At 29.7% G+C, this 19,881-nt stretch overlaps 1 protein-coding gene across 4 annotated transcripts in view; it reads right to left on the reverse strand.

Moving 5' to 3' along the window:
• Positions 1-19,622, reverse strand: part of LOC129914553 (protein spinster) — a 47,844-nt gene extending 28,222 nt beyond the window's left edge. For 2 of the 4 annotated variants that reach the window (XM_055993879.1, XM_055993871.1), the window contains exon 1: positions 18,515-19,158. In XM_055993879.1, the coding sequence (XP_055849854.1) occupies positions 18,515-18,815 (301 nt within the window). In that variant the 5' untranslated portion in view covers positions 18,816-19,158. The other 2 variants (XM_055993887.1, XM_055993896.1) reach the window with 2 other exon arrangements.
• Between the last annotated feature and the right edge of the window lie 259 nt (positions 19,623-19,881).

The following is a 19,881-nucleotide window of genomic DNA, read 5'->3' on the forward strand; positions in this document are numbered from 1 at the left end:
TTCTCAGCCAGCGATATATTAAGTAAAGTTTAAACACATTTAAATATACGAATTGACAAAAACAGCAAAAATATCGAAATCCTGCAGTTTTTAGTAAATCCCACATGAAAAAAAAAAAAACACCTTAACTAAGGAAAATATAAAATATCAACGCCCATTATATTTAAAAAGTCAAATATGTAAAGAAAACCATAATAAAATACATAAAAAAAAAATTTTTACGTGTTTTGTAATTTTATATAGTATTTTTCTTTTTAGAAATATCTTATTTGTAATAAAGCATTCGATAAACTGCCTTGTAAAGCTTCAGATTTGTTTCTCCTAGAAACAAAAGTATACTTTTTGATGTGCTGAGTTAGAATTCGAAGTCAAAAAAATTCTATAACGTCAGGATTTTGAGATATTCGCATTAAAAGATCACAAAATCAAGTTTTTTTTTTTTAGAAAATCTCAAAAAAACTACTATATTCCAAAAACCAGAGCTGACCGAAATTTTAATTTTTTAAGTTCGAAATCAAAATCAGCACACTAAAATCCATTAGAAAAAAATACTTTTATGAATTTTTAGAGATCAGTTTCTTTATGCTAAGATTTGCCAAACCTACTAAACTTTGAGAAGATTGTACGTAACAATTTTAATTGAAAAAAATTACATTATGCCAAAATATTTCTTCAAAAACAGCAAAAAAAAAATGGGTTTTTTAGATTTTTTAACGGGAATATCTAAAAAAAAACGTGACGTCCTAGGCCAATTCTGACTTCGGATTCGGAATAAGCATACAAAAATCGTTTAGAAAAGTATAGTTTTATTAAAAGGAGGATTTCCTTGCAGACCAGTGCTATTTGACCACACATTAGGTTCAATGTTATAGTTGATATAGCTAATGTATGATCAAATAGTCAAAATTGTAAGAAATTCGACGAATATTAAAAAAAAAATATTTAATATGTATTGTATACACATTTTGCAAATTTTTTTGGTAAATATTTTTTTTACCACATGCATTTTTCTGTTTCAATTGATATTTTTACAACCCTGTGCCTCTCACACCAAATCGATTGCTTTCATAAAATTAAAGTGGTAGAAAAGTGATGGATACAAAAATATTTTCCGAAGTTATATTAAAATAAAAATTGTTTTTAATGAATTGTGTGATTATGTCATCATTTTAAATTTTTTAAACGTAATTTCTACTATCCGCCTATGTTGAAGTCATCAATTTTGCAATCAGTTTTGAATTTAAAAATAATAATAATTCTATTAATGTAGGTGGTACAAGTAAACGAGTATATGTACATAAATGGGGGTGGATATCCATTAATCAATTCAAAATAAAATATACACCACATTATACTCTTAATTATTATTTATAAAATATACCAGTGCATCAATTAATTTTGTATTATTGACGTTACTTTCCTGAGTAAATATATATAGCGAACAACTAGAAATATTGGAAACTTGAACTTTTATTCTAAAACGTTGACTTTATTATGTTTTAAACTTGAACTCTTGGATAGTCCTTACTTGCTATTATTGACCATGAAATGAATACCAATGTTAAATAATTTAAATATAAAAAACTGACCATATTACGGGAAGATACAATATTGCAAATTCAACAAAATATCACCAGGTTAAAATGAAACAACATTGACTTTTAAATTAGTTTCACCTTTAAGACAATGAGCTTGTATTAAATTTATTCTAACTTGAATTGATTAGAATAAATAGCTACGTACTTGTTGTATCTAAAAATTCAATTAAAACTTTTCAACATAATTACATCCAAACTGGGCTGTCAGAAAAGTCAATGGCAATTCACAAAAAATTTACGTAATTGAACTTCCTGCTAAAGATCAAGGAGTTTAAACTTTTTTGTAAGGAGGAATAAATTTCAATGAATGTTACTGTTGCTTAAGAACTTTGTACAAGGTTTTAACCCTCTGTCGGCACACGGGTGCGAATTTGGCAGGACAAAAATAAAAAAAATTACGATTTTTCAAAAAAGTGGTCATAAAAAAGTCTCTTTATACTGTGAAAATATTTTTTTTCGGAATTGTGAATACAATATTCGAATTCCTCGGAATGTTCTACATCAATTTCATATTTAATTCTCTATAAAATATTGTGACCGAAAAAAGTTCTAGCGACATGAAAAAGTATAAATCGAATTCGCACCCGTGTGCCTATCACGTCACAAAAAAGAGGTGTGCCTACAGAGGGTTAAGAAACCTTTGATTTCCATAAGAAAATTGGTTCTGAGGAAGATGAAGCTTTACAGAAGATTTAATTTAATTTAATTTCTTTCTATTGTTAACGAAGCTGTTGTGCAATTTTAACCCTTTCGAACCCAAGCTATGAAAATCAATATTAAAAAATGTTTTTTTCAGTATCATCGTGTCAAAAACATAACAACTAAGAAATATGAATAGCAAAAAGCTATTTTCTAAAATAATAAATAGCTAAAATAATGTGTTACTCTCTTGTTGCATGTAAGTAACATGCACTGCCTACGACCACCAACAAAAGTCGGACAACTGGGAAAATATTTTTTTATAGAACAATAATGTTTGCTACTTCTTCTAAGCCAAAAAACAAAACACTTTCTGGATTAACATTTTTTATATTTTTTTTCAAAATTATGACCATATATAAAAAAAAAAAATTTTGCAAAAAAAAGAAAAAAATTTGAATTTCAGTACCTTTTTCGATAAACAAAAATTATAGTCTAAGAGCCGGCAGCATATTTTGGCAGTTTTGATATAACCGAAATTCGAGTGTGCACATATCTAGATATGCACCACAGTATATCAACGGAACAAGTCTGGCAGTGATCTTTTTCAGCTTTCCCTTGCCAGACGCATCCAAAGTGCAGCAAAAAATCAATTTTTGGCGTTTTGGTATAACCGAATAAATGATACACCAAAAAATCATAAAAAATCCCCTGATTTCGAATCTGTGGGTACCGCAAGTTTCTTTTTCAGCTTTCCCCCCGCCAGACCGCTTTAAAGCATTTTTAAGTGCATTTTTCTAATAAAAAACCTAATTACTTATTTTCTGTTAGGTATAACCGTATGATGGTAACAAATTAATATTCTATGTCTATTCCAGGTCTAGAAAATATAATTTTTAGCCAGCTATTTTTTAGTCTTCCCTCTGCCAGACGCATCCAAAATGCAGTCAAAAATCAACTTTTGGCGTTTTCCTAGGTATTAACTGAATAAATGATAGGTACACGAAAAAATCATAAAAAATCCCCTGATTTCAAAAATGTGGGTACCAGAAGTTTTGTTTCAGCTTTCGGCCCGCCAGACCGCTTTGAAGCATTTTGAAATGCATTTTTCTAATAAAAAACCTAATAGCTTATTTTCTGTTGGGTATAACCGTATGATGGTAACAAATTAAAATTCTATGTCTATTCCTGGTTTAGAAAATAAAGTTTAAGCCAGATATTTTTCAGCCTTCCCTCTGCCAGACGCCCTTAAAGGTTTCCCAAACAGGTTTTTCCATAGAAAAAACACCTAGTTTCTGTTTTTTTCTTATAAAATTGAAATAATATTTTTTGTTTAGAGTAACCATATGATGGCCAAATATTAACTTTCTCTGCCTTTTCCTGATTTAGAAAATGTAAGTTTAAGCCAGTTTTGTTTCAGCCTACCCTCTGCCAGACGCCCTAAAAGGTATCTCAATAGTAGGGGAAAGTTAGATTTTGCTATATGGGGCATGGGGGTCTGGGAAAAAATCCAAAATGCATTTTGACTTCAGGGCTCGAAAGGCATAAAGACACGAGTCGTAAACCAAATTTTGTTCAATCGCACCAAGAGTCATTTGGCCGCCATTTTTTTTTAATACAAATTTTAGTTTTTCACATAACTCGCGTATTTTTGAACCTACAAAAAAAACAATGTAGGTATGACAAACTTGAAATAATTTAATTTTCTACAATATATGTTAAATAACATTTTTCGATTATCCCTTTGGTTTAAAAGTTAGGGTGTTTTTTTTTTTAAACACGTCAAAAAGTGATTTTCTTTTTTTGTCATATCTCTTTTACTTGAGCGTTTTTTAAAAAAATTGTTCGTTGTAAAAGTTGTAGATCTTTTAATTACCTTCATTTGTTACAATATAGGTTTTTCGATTTCACACACCGTTTTCGATCTGTAGGCAAAAAACTTCAAAAAATTGCAATTTTTTGTATAGGGACAAACAAAATGATTCTTGGTGCGGTTGTACACCTGAAGACAAAATGCATTTCGGATTTTTTCCCAGACCCCCATGCCCCATATAGCAAAATCTAACTTTCCCCTACTATTGAGATACCTTTTAGGGCGTCTGGCAGAGGGTAGGCTGAAACAAAACTGGCTTAAACTTACATTTTCTAAATCAGGAAAAGGCAGAGAAAGTTAATATTTGGCCGTCATATGGTTACTCTAAACAAAAAATATTATTTCAATTTTATAAGAAAAAAACAAAAACTAGGTGTTTTTTCTATGGAAAAACCTGTTTGGGAAACCTTTAAGGGCGTCTGACAGAGGGAAGGCTGAAAAATATCTGGCTTAAACTTTATTTTCTAAACCAGGAATAGACATAGAATTTTAATTTGTTACCATCATACGGTTATACCCAACAGAAAATAAGCTATTAGAAAAATGCATTTCAAATTGCTTCAAAGCGGTCTGGCGGGCCGAAAGCTGAAACAAAACTTCTGGTACCCACATTTTTGAAATCAGGGGATTTTTTATGATTTTTTCGTGTATCATTTATTCAGTTAATACCTAGGAAAACGCCAAAAGTTGATTTTTGACTGCATTTTGGATGCGTCTGGCAGAGGGAAGACTAAAAAATAGCTGGCTAAAAATTATATTTTCTAGACCTGGAATAGACATAGAATATTAATTTGTTACCATCATACGGTTATACCTAACAGAAAATAAGTAATTAGGTTTTTTATTAGAAAAATGCACTTAAAAATGCTTTAAAGCGGTCTGGCGGGGGGAAAGCTGAAAAAGAAACTTGCGGTACCCACAGATTCGAAATCAGGGGATTTTTTATGATTTTTTGGTGTATCATTTATTCGGTTATACCAAAACGCCAAAAATTGATTTTTTGCTGCACTTTGGATGCGTCTGGCAAGGGAAAGCTGAAAAAGATCACTGCCAGACTTGTTCCGTTGATATAGGGGAGAGTGGGGCTAAATGTAACAGGGGTAAGAATTAACAGCTAAAAAAAGCGATGTTCCTTTCAATATTAAGAAACGCGTAAAGGAGAAAAATGCTCAATTTTTGAATATCTACCGGCACATTTTCTTCAGATGAAGATTAGACGACAGGGTGAGAAGTTACACTAGTGGTGCCCAAAAAATGCATGTTTGTAACTTTTTTTTTTAATTTTATTTTTGGTCTACCTCTTTACCCGAAAAAGATAGAGTGCTAAGTGTTTTTTTGTTATATGCAACCGTGTTTTGGCTCAAATTGCGTGTATGTGTTATGTCTATATCAGTTTCGCTTTTTTTTTAAATTGATTTTATGTGCCAAATTTCATGCTGGGGCTAGTTGTAACATTTTTCCGGGGCAAGTTGTACCATGTAAAAACCTACCTATACTGAAAAACTGTTTACCTAATATAATTAACAACCCTGAATATGAATGCTTGTAATTGAATTTGTATTTATTTTGAAATTGGAAACACATTTTTGAACCACCATTTGAATTCATAAAGCTTATAAAACAATTTATGAATTCGAATAACTTTTATTTAAGACTACTGTCAAATTTTCTCTGGAAATCTTGGATTTGCTCCACTTTTTACAAATTTGCACCAAAATTTCATGACTAAGATTTGTTTTTATTGTTATTAATTAAAAACAAATAAATATAAACAAATAAAGGTATTTTTCTCTTATTTTTAGTTCTTGGTACAACCTACCCCGGTATGTGTTACACTTTGCCCCGTATGTGGGGTAAGTTGAAACAACACGATTTTTTTTTTGGAAGCTATATTTTTCAACATTACCGTTATGTTTTGCTAAATTTTTATGATGGATCTTGGAGCTAAAACATGGGTCTTTAATTTAAAAAAGGTCTGGTTGACCCACTTTCAAATTTGTAGGAGAACCATCGATTTTAGAAAAAAGTGTTACATTTGGCCCCACTCTCCCCTACTGTGGTGCATATCTAGATATGCGCACACTCGAATTTCGGTTATATCAAAACTGCCAAAATATGCTGCCGGCTCTCGGTCTATTAAAGGTATGATATTTGACTAACTTTTTGTAATAATCCAGTAACTAGGCATTATTATCTTTCAATTAAGCCATCGAAACCTAAAAAATATTGAATGGAATATTTTTTGCGAATTTTTAAAAATATGTTACATGAGAGTAACGCTGGGTCCGAAAGGGTTAAGAAACTTCTCTTCGTTAATTTCTGTTCCTAAGCTAAAAGTACCCAAACACAATCTCTTTTATACATCTTTGGTTTTTCTTTTGAACAAATAATAAACGACAGCACTGTTTCCCAGTGTATGCATTTAAATTAAAACTAAAAAATATAATTTATTCAAAAAGAAAAGTGCATGAGAAGAACTTCCTTCCTTTATTTTGAATAAATGAAACACGAATAAGTTTATGTAAGTTTAATAATATACCGTACTAATTATTATTAAGTAAGCTTTGTAACTTTATAAGCATTCTCTTTTACTCTCCATTAGTTGGAACACAAACTTTTACTTTACGCAAAGTCAAATATTATACAAAATTCAAATTTATTCAAATGAAACTTGCTCCCTCAACGGGGACCATCCATATCAAGAGATGGTTTTTTTTGTTTTGCCAGCTGCAAGTTTTTGCATGGATTTACTGATACGCATTTAATTTGTATTGTGTATATGGCGAATATACATATATTTTATTTAAGTGAGCTTTGTTTTTATTTTTTTGATTTATACATTTATATATTCAAACATACATATAATGTTGTTTTGGCTTTTTTTATTTTGTTGATACGAGACATTAATATCCGACGCGAGGCAGCATCTAATTTTTATTTAATGATAAACCGGACCCAAATAAAATGTCCAAAGTTCAATATCTATTTGAAGAAGTTGTCTTATAATTTTTTTCAAAATTATTATATTTTCGTCGCAAATTGTTTTTGTTTGATCAATATTTTTAGAGTAATTTTCAAATTGGACAGACGTTTTTAATTTGAACTTTTCGTTTATTAATTAAAATCTTGTTTAGCCAGTTTTTGAGTAACTCACTGACTCAATAATTAAATTTAATTTTTATAAATGTTATTGTGCGGGCTGGATGGAAGATACCTAATATGGCATATAAACAGGGATTTCCCAGAATAAGGCTTTGGGCAGGATAGTTTCATATATATCTTTTATATTTGAAATACCTTATCAGAAAATTTAAGTTAATGCAGAGATAAAATATGAATTTTTTAATCTTTCAATGACGCCAATAAAGTATTCACTTGAATGCAATAAGTTATCAGCCAAATATAATACGTGGACACTTCAATTTAAATTGATTTGTTGTATGTGTATTTATCGTTCTTATACAAACAATGAAGTTGTTTTATTTAAGCTTTGAAAATAATTGCAACAATATTCTGAGCAATTGAAAGTACGAAATAAAGTTTAAATAGACAAAATGTGTATTGGGGTTTTAAGCAAAGAGTATTTCCCGCCAAATGAATACTTACGAACCATTAAATGAATGAAATTACTGAATTCTATAGAAATCCTAGAAAATGCATTTTATTTACAATTTTGTAGTTACTTGGAATTTTATACAAAATTACATAGCTTCTATAATGAGCACCTTTGATTCAGGGGTTTTTGGTTAGGTACGATATGATTATTTTCTATACTTAAATGTTTTGTAAAAGATATACATATGCAAATATGTACATATGAAATAAAAATAAAGTAAAAGCTTGTGAACTAACGAACCTAAAAATAAAAAACATGTTGTGGTGGATAAAGAAGTAAGAAAACAATACTGAAAAGAAGAAAAAACAACATATCTACTCCACATGCACATGGTAACTTACTTATTTATGTAGCTTACTTCCGCAAAGTATTTTATAATGCAAATGCAAAGTGAAGAGAAAGTTCGTTGCTTTAAGTTTAATATTCATTCTGTATGGATTCATTGTGAGCATTTTTTTTATATGCAACTGAGAATTTGGTTAGTTTTTTTTTATAATATACGAGTACACGAAATTTTAAAATGGTACCTTATAAAAGGTAGAGATGATTCTTATAACATTTATTCATCTATTATGAGGATGAGCAGATAGCCTTAAGTTTTGATTTTTGTAAAAGCTTTCTATTTCGATAGAAAAATATTGAATTCGTCAGGTTATAACTAAAACAGTTTTGGGCGTACAAGAAAACTTTATATGGGCCAAAATACTATTTAGTGGCTAAAAAAATGTCCCTTTTTTTGAATTTAATTTTTCTTGAAGAAAAAGTACAAATTAGTAAAAAAACTATATTGAGTTATAAAATTAACATTATTTACTTTAACAAGTTTGAAACCAAAATTTGGATCGAAATGTTTAAAAATCACGGTAACATTGTGGTTTATCTTGGTAACGTAGTGGTATTTAAAGTTTTAAAGCTGATTTTTGGTAATAAACTATTAAGAATATTTAATTGAAATTAATTTTTCTGTGATTTAACTTTATAGGAGACTTATCGTTGTTCCTATAGTTTCAAATAGGAATATCAGAGAGCTTAATTATTCCAAATATATCGGTGCAAATTTTATTTTATAATAGATTAAAGTATAACCATTCTATGTCAAATAAAATATATCAAAATATATTGATAAAAATGTCCATATTTTTTTTTTTCAAAATTCACTGTCCAAAAGAACAACTTTTTAGGCACAAAATAGTAAGTATTTTGGCCAATATACCAAAATGTATGAAATTTAGAGTTGTACTAAAGTTTTTATTAGAACTTTATCGCTCAGATGAACCTAAACTGAAAAAAAAATGTTAAACACACGATCATCTCCGAAAATTTTACATATTTTTGTCAATAACTTTTTATACAGAAAAATTACAGAGAAAATATTATTCAATACAAAAATTAGATAATTCGTTTTTCTACAAAAAACAAGACAAAAAATCCGAGAAAATCACAAACACGATTTTTTCAAAATAGCGGCAAAAGCACACATTTTTGGAATAAAAAAAAAAAATATTTTTTATGTTCGTTTCAATGTGCCTCATTATATGAAATATTAAATTCAAATCTTTTCCAAAAATTCTCAGATGATTCCCTAATGCCTATTGCCTGCAGTAAAAACTTTTTGGCAAAATAAAGAGATCAATTCATCTGAAGCTTAAATTGGTATTACACTGGCCAAAAAAAATTTTTCCAGCTAAACTTTAAAAACGCTTGCAATAATAAAATCTAAAAAAATATTATGAACTTACCCCTAAAATGTGAAAAATTAAAATATCTATAAAAATAGAGCTGATTTTTAGGCTAAGTGAAACCAAATGCATTATGTTTGATTAAAAAATATCTGGAAAATGTTAACAAACAGTTAAAATAAGCATAACTTTAAAATAAGTACGAAATTACCCCAAAAATGTGGAAAACTAAAATATTTCAACAAAAAAAGTTCCTAGAAAAAAAAATGAATATGAATAGGTTTACTGACCCCAAATAAATTGAGTTTAATATAAATTTTTCTGGAAAATTACAATAAACGCTAAAAAATAAGGAAAACTTAAATATTAATATGAATTTTCCCCCAAATATGAAAAATATTTCAAAAACTAGAGCAGCTAGAAAGAAACCAATATGATTTTTGAGCTTACTGAACCCAAATCTATAAAATTTGATTCTTCCTGGAAAACTTTAAAAAGTTGAAAATTGTTGGCCAGTGTTATTTTTAATGTTTTGGCTATTTACATCAATACTTGTGTTAGCTTGTTATTACAAATAAAGCTTTTTTTCTATTGATAATGATGAAAAACTACAATCTGGAAAAAACCACAGCTAACAGAAGTATCAATAAAACATCTTAAATGCTACATCAGAGGTGCTCTTCACAACAAACTTTCTGTAATTCCAACTAAATTACTAATTTTGATAAGATTTAAAAAAATTCAATTGTTTATAAAGCAATAAAAGCTTAAAGCTGGAAAAAAATAACAATAAAATAAAAACATTCAATTTGACAAATTGTTACTAAAATATTTTAAACAAAAATACCACACAACCCTTAACGACCCTTGTTTCTTTTAATGTGTATTTAAAAAGCCTAAACAAGTGAACATATAATTAAGTTTTATGTGATTTTAAAGTCAATTTGTAACATCGTATTATACTAATTACATTCAACTTTGTAAAAACAACAAAAAAAAAAAAAGCTTTATAATGTGCGACAGTAGTACCTAAGTATTTTTAAATAATAATGCTTCATAATCAACATCACGCCATATTATGTAGGTATTTCAATTTTACAATATGACTATATTTAAAGGAATTTTCAATTTTTTGTACTTGATATTAACGTTAATAAATAAACAAAGAATACAAAACAAAAACAAGATAACACCATTAAGAGAGTCTACAATCATTATGAATGAGTCACAATCACAACCATGAAACTCTAAGGTTTGGAGGGCTCGTCTCAAAAGCTGTAAAATTTACAAAAACAAAAATTTTATAGGCATAATGGTATTGGTATACCGGCTATCTTTTTAAAATCGCCTACCAGGCTACTGAACTGAATACATTCATATTTCGAACAAAATTCATTCACATGATTGGAAGTGGTGTGTTTGTTGTCCGCTTCCCCACAAAAGGCGGTCAAATTTATATATAAACTCCGAGCCACTTGGCGTTCATGAAAATTGTACACAAATTTTCATACCCACAAACCAATATGAATGTATACGTAATAAATGTATTACCTCGACTGACCTTAACTTATTTAAATTTTAGGATTTTTCGATGTTTCGAATGATGTCAATTGTATTTATATTTGAAATGAAATTGCAATTTTTTGTTAAATATTCTTTTTAATATTTTCGACGACGACTCGACAGAACGACGATGACTTGGCTAACACACTCACAACATGCATTCAATGCGAAGCGTTAGAATCTATTTTAAGTCTCAAAGAAAAAAGAGTCTAAAGTCTCCTCGAATGAATATCGCCAAAGATTTCAAGATTTTTGTTATTTGATTTTGTCGATCGTATGATTCGCAAGTTCAAACAAAAATAGAATTTATATTTATTTTGTATTTTTTTTTTGTTTTGTTTATGTTGGTTTATTTGATTTAAGTTAGATTTATCTGAAAATGAAGGCAGCGTAAAAAAAAACATACGATTCGCTTAAAGTGTTGTTTTCCTCTGTAAGCAATGTTCATTGGATGGAGAGATGGGGTGATGTAGAAGTATTTTTGTTTTTGTTTTGTTATTTGCAATTTTAATTATCACATTTAAGGATGGAAAGGGGAAGTCACAAGATATTAATTATAGCTTGTGATGAGTCTATATGAATTAATCAGTTAGTTTCCTTTAAAAATTGACATTTAAAAGTTAAATATTCTTTTAAATTCTTCTTAAACTTTTTTCTAGAATTCAAAGAATGCACCTGTCGTCTTCAAAACTGCTATAAAATTTGTGACTAATTATCTACAAAAAAGCAACTGGTTTAAGATGTTTCAATTTAAAAAAGGAAGCACCACAATTGAACAAACAATAAGATGTTTTACCTTTTCAGTCAATGTGATTAAATACATTTTTAAAAAAGTTGTCTTCTCCGGGTTAACTTTTTAACATTTTTTGTATCTATTCAAAAAGAACAAGTTTATTAAATATGTAAATAAAAAAATAAAAGATAAAATCCAGTCAAATTATATTAGTCATATTCGCTAAATTTAATTAAACTTTCTATCTTGTGTGTTTCATCAACACTTTCCGTTGTTGAATCATCAAAAATGTTTGCTATTTACTGTTTTAAGTATCTTTTTTTGTAAATTGATCATCTGTTTATTTATTTTTTTTTTTTTTGCAAATTAAAATAAACAACAAATTGGATGCAATCAGCAAATTTTTGGGGCAGTTGTTGATTTAAAATTGTCATCGTCAACAAAAATTTTAAGTAATAAAAACAAAAAGAGGTAAATGTTTTTGTTTACTTGCTTTTTATGCTTTATAGTAAATTTTCTTGAAAAATATAGGTAATATATGTAACGAAGAAAAAAATAACAAAAATAATAAAAAATTATTAAAATTATTTTTATTTTAAGGGTACGACAGATCTAACTGATGAGCCCACTGTCGTACCTGGGCGAAACGCTTTATACATTTTTGGAGTTGAGGTCACTTGAACTTATATTGGGTAATATATGTAGGTATTTTAGTTTTAAGAAATGCTACGAAATTTTTAATGAAAGGAAAAACAAAAAGTCCTCTATCTATACCTATTTCGTTTAACGTTTTTCATTATTTGTTTTTTTTTTTTACCATCTTCATTAACTTTTTCCACTTGAACTTGAAATTACGATTAAATTATCCACTGTTTAGTGTTTAGGACGACAAAAATGTTTTTAACTATACTTTTGAGCTTTTTTAATACCTACTGCTTAAGGGCACACTAAGTTCAACTAAAAGTTTTGAAACCGAAAAAGAACCGGTCTTTTAATGGCCTTGTGTTTAGGTATATACCTAACCTATGCTAGGATTACCAATCAACTGTGTTTCAAAAGCAGGAATATCAGGAACACAGGTACTTGTAAAAGTAAGGTTGGATAATTGGGATTCCAAGACGTTACAGTAATGTTTATTGTTACAATGAAAGTGGAAACTTTTAACAAATTCTTATTGTCATTTTATCCAGGCTCTTTGTATATCCTTGGCTTAGACCTTTAACTTTACTGACTGGCTACGAATTACACATTTTTAGCAGATAATAGCATTGACAACTATTCTTTATTCTCAAGCTCATAACATTGGTTCCGAACAAATTTCATTGGTTTAAATGGATACCTACAAAAGAAAAACCATTTTGAGTTTGAAATGAAGTTAGTAATTAGCTAATAAAAATGTGATTTTTGTTTTAATGTGGTACCATGTCAGTCAGCTAGTTTATCTGTCAGTGGGCAAGTTACGATTTTTGGTGTTATTGAATTAAATCAATTTATTACAGTAAGTACTTTTGCTGGAAAAGCAATATTCTAAGGTTATATTTATTTTTTTCTTATTGGAAGAAAAAGATTTTTTTTTTGTCTGTACGTGACAATTATCTTATTAGTACCTATATTTTCTCATATTAACAAGGTTTTTGTGTTTTTTTTAGACTAAGAATATCCTACAGACACCATAAAAATAAGTTTTCTAAGATTTTCAACTTTCACTTGTTTCAAGCTAATTTTTTTGAGTTTTTCCAAGATGAATGATGTCTTTGATAAATGCAACCTATAAATTACTTTAAACGAGAAAGTATGAACATTTTTTAAAAGAAATGACTTAAGTTTTGCCTGATGGCATATTGATCTGTATGTGACCGTGGAGTGCAGGTAAAGGTTTATTTGAATCTTATTCTGTAGTTTATTGGCCCATTTTCTACAATAAATATAAGAGGTAATAAATTATCAAATTAGGATTGGACTTTTTCAATGAAAACTCCCTAAGTCCATATCGACTATAATTACCAGTACCCGAAGCTTTATTTTACAATTGTAACAAAACAATTATTTTACCGAAATGTTAACACGTAGATTAAACCGTTTTTGGATTTTTAATATTGGATAACAAATTTCTAATGCAATTTCTCAAAAAAAAATTTAAAAAAAAACGACTTAGGGGTAATTCCATGAAAAGTGGACACGAATTTTGAACAAATTATGCAGTCCTTTTTACTTTTTTTATTAGCAAATTACTATTTACAAACGGCAACTCTTTATGCAAGTTGCAAGAAAAGATTCTTTGTTGTATTCCCTTATGGATAGACATAAGATTCAGGGAGTTTAATAATCTTTAAGCATTTTTATAGCATAAGCTTGCCAACAACAGAAGAATTTCACATGAAAATGACGGAAAAACAAGCAAACTGAAAATATGATGAGTCTAATAGTGACGATGACAATATCCCCTCGTGAGTGCTAAAATAAGTTAACATTTAAGCAAGCTTCGTTACACACTAATCGGTTAAAAAAAAACTTGAGTGAAAATGCATCTTTTCTTTACTTTTGGAACCACAAATCGCAGGTAACATGAGTTACCAAAATAATGTAACGTGAGTTACCTAAATATTTTAAAATTTTTCCTCGAAATATTGAAAAAATGTTTGGTTTTGTCACTCATATTAAAAGCTTGTAATTTTGTATGTATGGAATCTTCATTGAAAACAAATTGAGATTCTTAATTTCACATAAAAACTTCATACCGTCGGACTCTTAAAATTCGTGTCCGATTTTTGTAACGTGAGTTACCATCAAACTTTTATTTTTCCCAAGCAAATGTTAAAAATAAAGACAATTTTTTTAGTTAATTATGAAAGTAATAGTTATGCTCCTTTCATGGATAGTAATTTCGTATCAATTTACATTAAAATTGAAAAAAAAAAAATTATTTATGTGTTGGAAATTTTTGTGAATGTAACGTGAGTTACCATGGAATTGCCCTTAGGTAGTTTTAATTAAACGACAACAATCTATCGAAAACAAAATCAGAAACGACTTAATAAAATTATAGGCTTTTACATTTGCAATGAACAACCTAAGATATGTAATATGTTAAATCAAACACTATTTAAAGTCTGGATGAAATTAAGAAAGAATAATCTTAATTGCCTTTGCACAATCCATTTTTATCTAAGAAGATAATATAGTATTTTAGTATTTTCGACCTATCAAACAATAAGCAGTGCGTTTCAGGCTAGCTGGTACCTAATTAAAAATTTTACAACATGGAAGTAGGAAGAAATCTAAAATTCTTCATAAACACAAGAATAGAATTCCAGTTTGAGGACAACATATCGTGCGTCGGCTTAGAGTGTTAACCTGCTAACTCCACTTTTGGGCAAAATTGAGTTAGGTATGCAGTTTGAATTGTCTAAGGAAGGCGCATCGTCTGACATCAAAATCTTCGTTCAACTCCACTTATAAGTCAGCCAAGTTGCGTGATGAGTAAAACAGCTAACTCAATTATTCCCAAAGAATTCCTGCTAACTCCATCAAAACTTCTTAAATCAACAGTTATCTCATTAATAAATAAGAAATAAGAGAACCTATTCTCATAATATGTAAGAACAACAGCATTCTTGATTACATGGTTGGCATTCAAATTAGAGTTAGGCACTTTAGTTCATTTGAGTGATCGATCACTTTAGTTCAAATCACGATACTGAACTAGTTCAATTTATTTTAATCACTCCGGTTTTGTTAGAATTGAAAAACAAAATTAGTTTGTACAAACTGTATCCAAATTTATGTAAAATTGACGCATTCTACATAATAAAACAAATACAACCTAAAAATAACAGATACGTATTTTATTTTTTATTTCGTTCATATACTTGTCAAGCTTTCTGGTTCCTGACGAAAGTCTAGAAGAAGTTCGTTTTGCTTTCATTAAATTAAAATCATAGTAATGCAAAGACCAAGATGCTACTTGTTTTTTGTTCTTGCTCAGAAATAAGAATAAGTGGTGCTTGAAGAAGAAACGCTGATACTGGCACAAGCGACTTTGTGTCTTTTGTTTTACATCTAAATCTTGAGAACTGATTTCGCTCCACAAAGAATTGGATGCAATTTCATATGCACTTTGGTTTCTGAATCCCTATTCTTTAAACGTCTTTCGGGTTGAAAGGGCGCTGTCGGCGTATAAGACAAGGACCAAATTTTGTAATGTCATATTACGACTGCTATAGGTTGCTGTTTAGTTTGTTGAAAAAAATCTTTTTCTATATTCGCGAATTAAATTGAACTAAGTAAGTGAACTAAGTTCACTAGTTCACCAAGATGAACTAGTTCATTGAACTAGTTCGTTCGCGAACTACACAAGCCTGATTCAAATCACTTGATGTTAACATGAGGCTGAGAGAGATTATGAAAAAAACTAGAGATGCCGCGAACATTGATTTGGCCGAATACCGAATATTCGGCCAAGACCACTCAGAAAAGAACGTTGGTAATTTCAAAAATTGTATACTTTGTCTCAAGAATAGATGTGGCTTAAAAAATTCCCAACAACATCGTATTGTAACGATGAATAACTGAACTACTTTTAAGGTATGTAAATGTCGGAACACACTACCTACTACTGCAAAGGTAGACATCCAAAATCGAATTATATATGAGGACTGTTCGCCAATATCGAACGGCGGCGGACCCATACAAGTGGTGGTCAACACATACTACAAAATTTCCAATTTTGACAACATTTGCTAAAGTCTACCTTTCGTCTCCTGGGAAATGTGTTTACAGTGAAAGACTATTTTTCGAAGCAGCAATAGTCTACGAAGATAAACGTAATCGTTTACTACCAACAAATGCGGAACAAATAGTAGGTATTCATTCACCACAACTTGCCTTTAGTAGATTATGAGTACTAAAATTGCAATTTTTTAATAAAACACACATTTTAGTATAATAATTTAAGTCTTTTTTCTTCTCCATTTGGTATTCGGCCGAATAGTTAAACTATTCGGCGGAATACCGAATACCAGAAAAATAGGCCGAATACCGAATAGTGGCCGAATGTTCGCGGCATCTCTAAAAAAAAACCTAATGCAAAAAAGTCCACATTATTATTTTTTACTATTCTTGGTGTCAATTAGCCCTATTGTGGGTTTTACATGGACAATTGTTCTTTCCTACTTTGTTCTTTCCTCGAAGGGAATTGGTAACGTTTTGCATCTTTTTAAAAAACAAATTTTTTTTTTTTAAATTTTGATTTTGAAAATTAATTTTTCAAAAACTATTTCATAAAACAGCTTTAAACAAGAAAATGGACGAGGTTTTTGAATAACAAAAAGGTACACCACTTTATACCTAGTAGGTGTAACCGCTGATTTGTAATATTTTTTTTTTTCCAAATTAAGTTAATTTTTTAGAAAAATTTCCAGTCCTGTCTATAGGGCTGGGAAATACCATCCCCCCCCCTCCCGGCCTTCCCCTCCCACTCCCATATGAATATTTTCTTGGCACATTCCTCCTGAATTATACCCTGTTTTTACAAGAAAATAAAAAAATCTATTGGTAAACAATTCATAACATTGTTTTTATTTTTGTAGGAAAACCTGCTAAATCCAATATTTTTTGCATTACTAACAGAAGAAAACCTGCTAACTCACAAAAATACTAAAAAGATACAAAACTACTACTCTTTTTGAATCTGCTTTCGTATAGAAATGAAGAGCACTACTCAACACACAAAATGGCATTGTGGATTTTTCTTTTAAATTGATAAAAACCATTTTGAGAAGTTTTTTTCTCTCTCCAGTAAAATTTACTTTAATGGAGTTAGCAGGTTTACACTTAAAGCCAACAATATACGATTCATTATTTAGAGCGAAATTCATAGTCGTTACGGTACTTGAGTTAAGATTTTTCTCAACTATAGTAAGTTGAGAAATATTTCAAGCAATCGCTCAAGGAAATTGAAAATAGGGCTGTCACTTGAGTAAAGAAAAATCTTGTCTTGAGGAAAATTTTTTCTCAAACTTGAAAATTTTACTGATTTGAATTAACTGTCATAAAAAAAAAAACATTTTTTTAATAATTCGCACTCGTTTGTCCAACATACTCGTCGAATTCATCGTCCTACTCGTACAACTCAAATCAAATATTCGCAATTCATTTATTTTATTATAAAATTAGTGCTACTTTTAATTGTTTAATAATAAAACAATGACATTTGCGTTTTAATGTCAATTGACTGAAAAAAAAATTAAGCGTTTCCTCAAGTAAAAAAGCCTCCTCAGACATTCACTTGAAGAAAATTTCGACTCAAGTGTTGACTATGAATAAGGATTCGCTTGAGTGAATGCTTAAGATATTTCTCAACTTGAGTGATGACTATGAATTCCGCCCTTAATGTCCAGTTTTGGAGTTCGAATCAATTTTCATTAAAGATTCTGCTTCTGAAGCTATGATTCGAACCCAACAAAATTACAACAAAATTCTGACTTTTACTTCCATTCCCTTATCAATTTGTGCATTTTCCAAGTCTCAAGGAAATAAGAAACTGATTGTTAGGATTTAAAATGGGGAAACAGAAGAAGCGATTCTCATTTCTGGGGTTGGTTTCGATAAGAAATTATGAATTAGTGATAAGCCAATTCTTTTTTTAGACATTCTGTTATAAAATATGAATAACTATTACCCATTCCCATGCAAAACTTGTTTGCCAATTTATCTTTTAAGACTCAAGAACAATAGCTTTACTTTCCTGCAAAAAAGTTTCATTTCATTTAAAATTCTCTCAAAATAAAAATAAAAGCAAAAACCAAATCTTACCTGCTATCGTAAATCGATCCATATAATTGATTAAATTAACAAAACACAATACACCAACTGTAAACCATTCCATGCAACTGACACTCGATCGTGTATTTGCAATTCGAACTGGTTGCAACATATTCTCCTCGGAACTGTTACTATTACTATCAGTTGGCATTAATTTCTGTGATGAATATGCCGATGCAATGCCAGCAACACTATCATCGGAAGCTGCTGTTGCTACCGATGCGTTATCCATTGTTGAAAGTGGATTGTATCCTTGATGAAGTCTTTGATGGCTCCCTGAAGACGACGACATTCACGTTTTAGATTTTTTATTTATTATATTGGCAAACAGACACAAAAACTACTTTCAACTACGTCAACAACAAAAGAACTACGACAACGACACGAAAGGAAGAGAAGACAAACAAAAGAGACGCCCTAATCGCCACCGCTTACACGCGAACTAAAAGAATCTGGAGCAGATGAAAATGAGGAGAATTCCCTTCCCTTTGCTTTGCTTAAAAAAAAGTCCACTTTGCAAATAGATTTTTTTAATTGAATTTTTCGATTTTTCCTATCGCATTTGCATGGCGAATAGTTTTTGATTCACTTAAAATAATAGGGACAAACTAAAAACATACAAAAAAACAAAGTAAATTTACTTCTTATTTCAGTTTATTTAAGTTTTTAGTTTTGCGTGTGGTTTACAGTAAAAAATTAATGATGAAAGATACAAACTTTTTATCGCGTTGGCAAAATCTCAAGGTTTTTTTATCTGGCTTTTTTTGTTTTGTATTAAATTTCTTGAGAGTTGCTGTGGGAATTTTTTTTTGGAAATCGATCAAAGAATTCTTGTATTTCGCGCTTCTCTTTCTTGTTCAAAAATCTATGTGACACACTCTAAACGAGGTAGTGAATTCAACTGATAGAACAAGTTAAATTGAAAACTAATTTTATTAAAAATTAATTGAAAAAAAATATGCGGCGTAGAGTTGACCGGGAACTTGTGGTGATATAAAATTGCAAGCAGTTCTTCGGATCGACGACGTTCGTTCGACGATGACGACGATTTCTTTTCAACTGAACATGCCCAACAAATACAACTGTACTTAACTGTCATTGAATCGGTTTTGTATGACATTTTGGGGTGAAGCATGCGCATTGTGAATATGTCAGACGAGTAGTGACGTCAGTCGTTAACTTTGTTTTATCTTGAATTTGTATGATATTTCAAAGAAAAACAAGTGAATTTGTTATAATTGTTTAATTAAAGTAGATATTTTTGATGAATTTGATTGGAAAATGCATAAAATATCTTTAGAAAGACTACCGGTTTGTTGCGAAACGGTTATTATGAAGATGAACACGTCTAATTTAGT

This window comes from Episyrphus balteatus, chromosome 1, assembly GCF_945859705.1.
Source record: "Episyrphus balteatus chromosome 1, idEpiBalt1.1, whole genome shotgun sequence".
Taxonomy (NCBI): Eukaryota; Metazoa; Arthropoda; class Insecta; order Diptera; family Syrphidae; genus Episyrphus; species Episyrphus balteatus.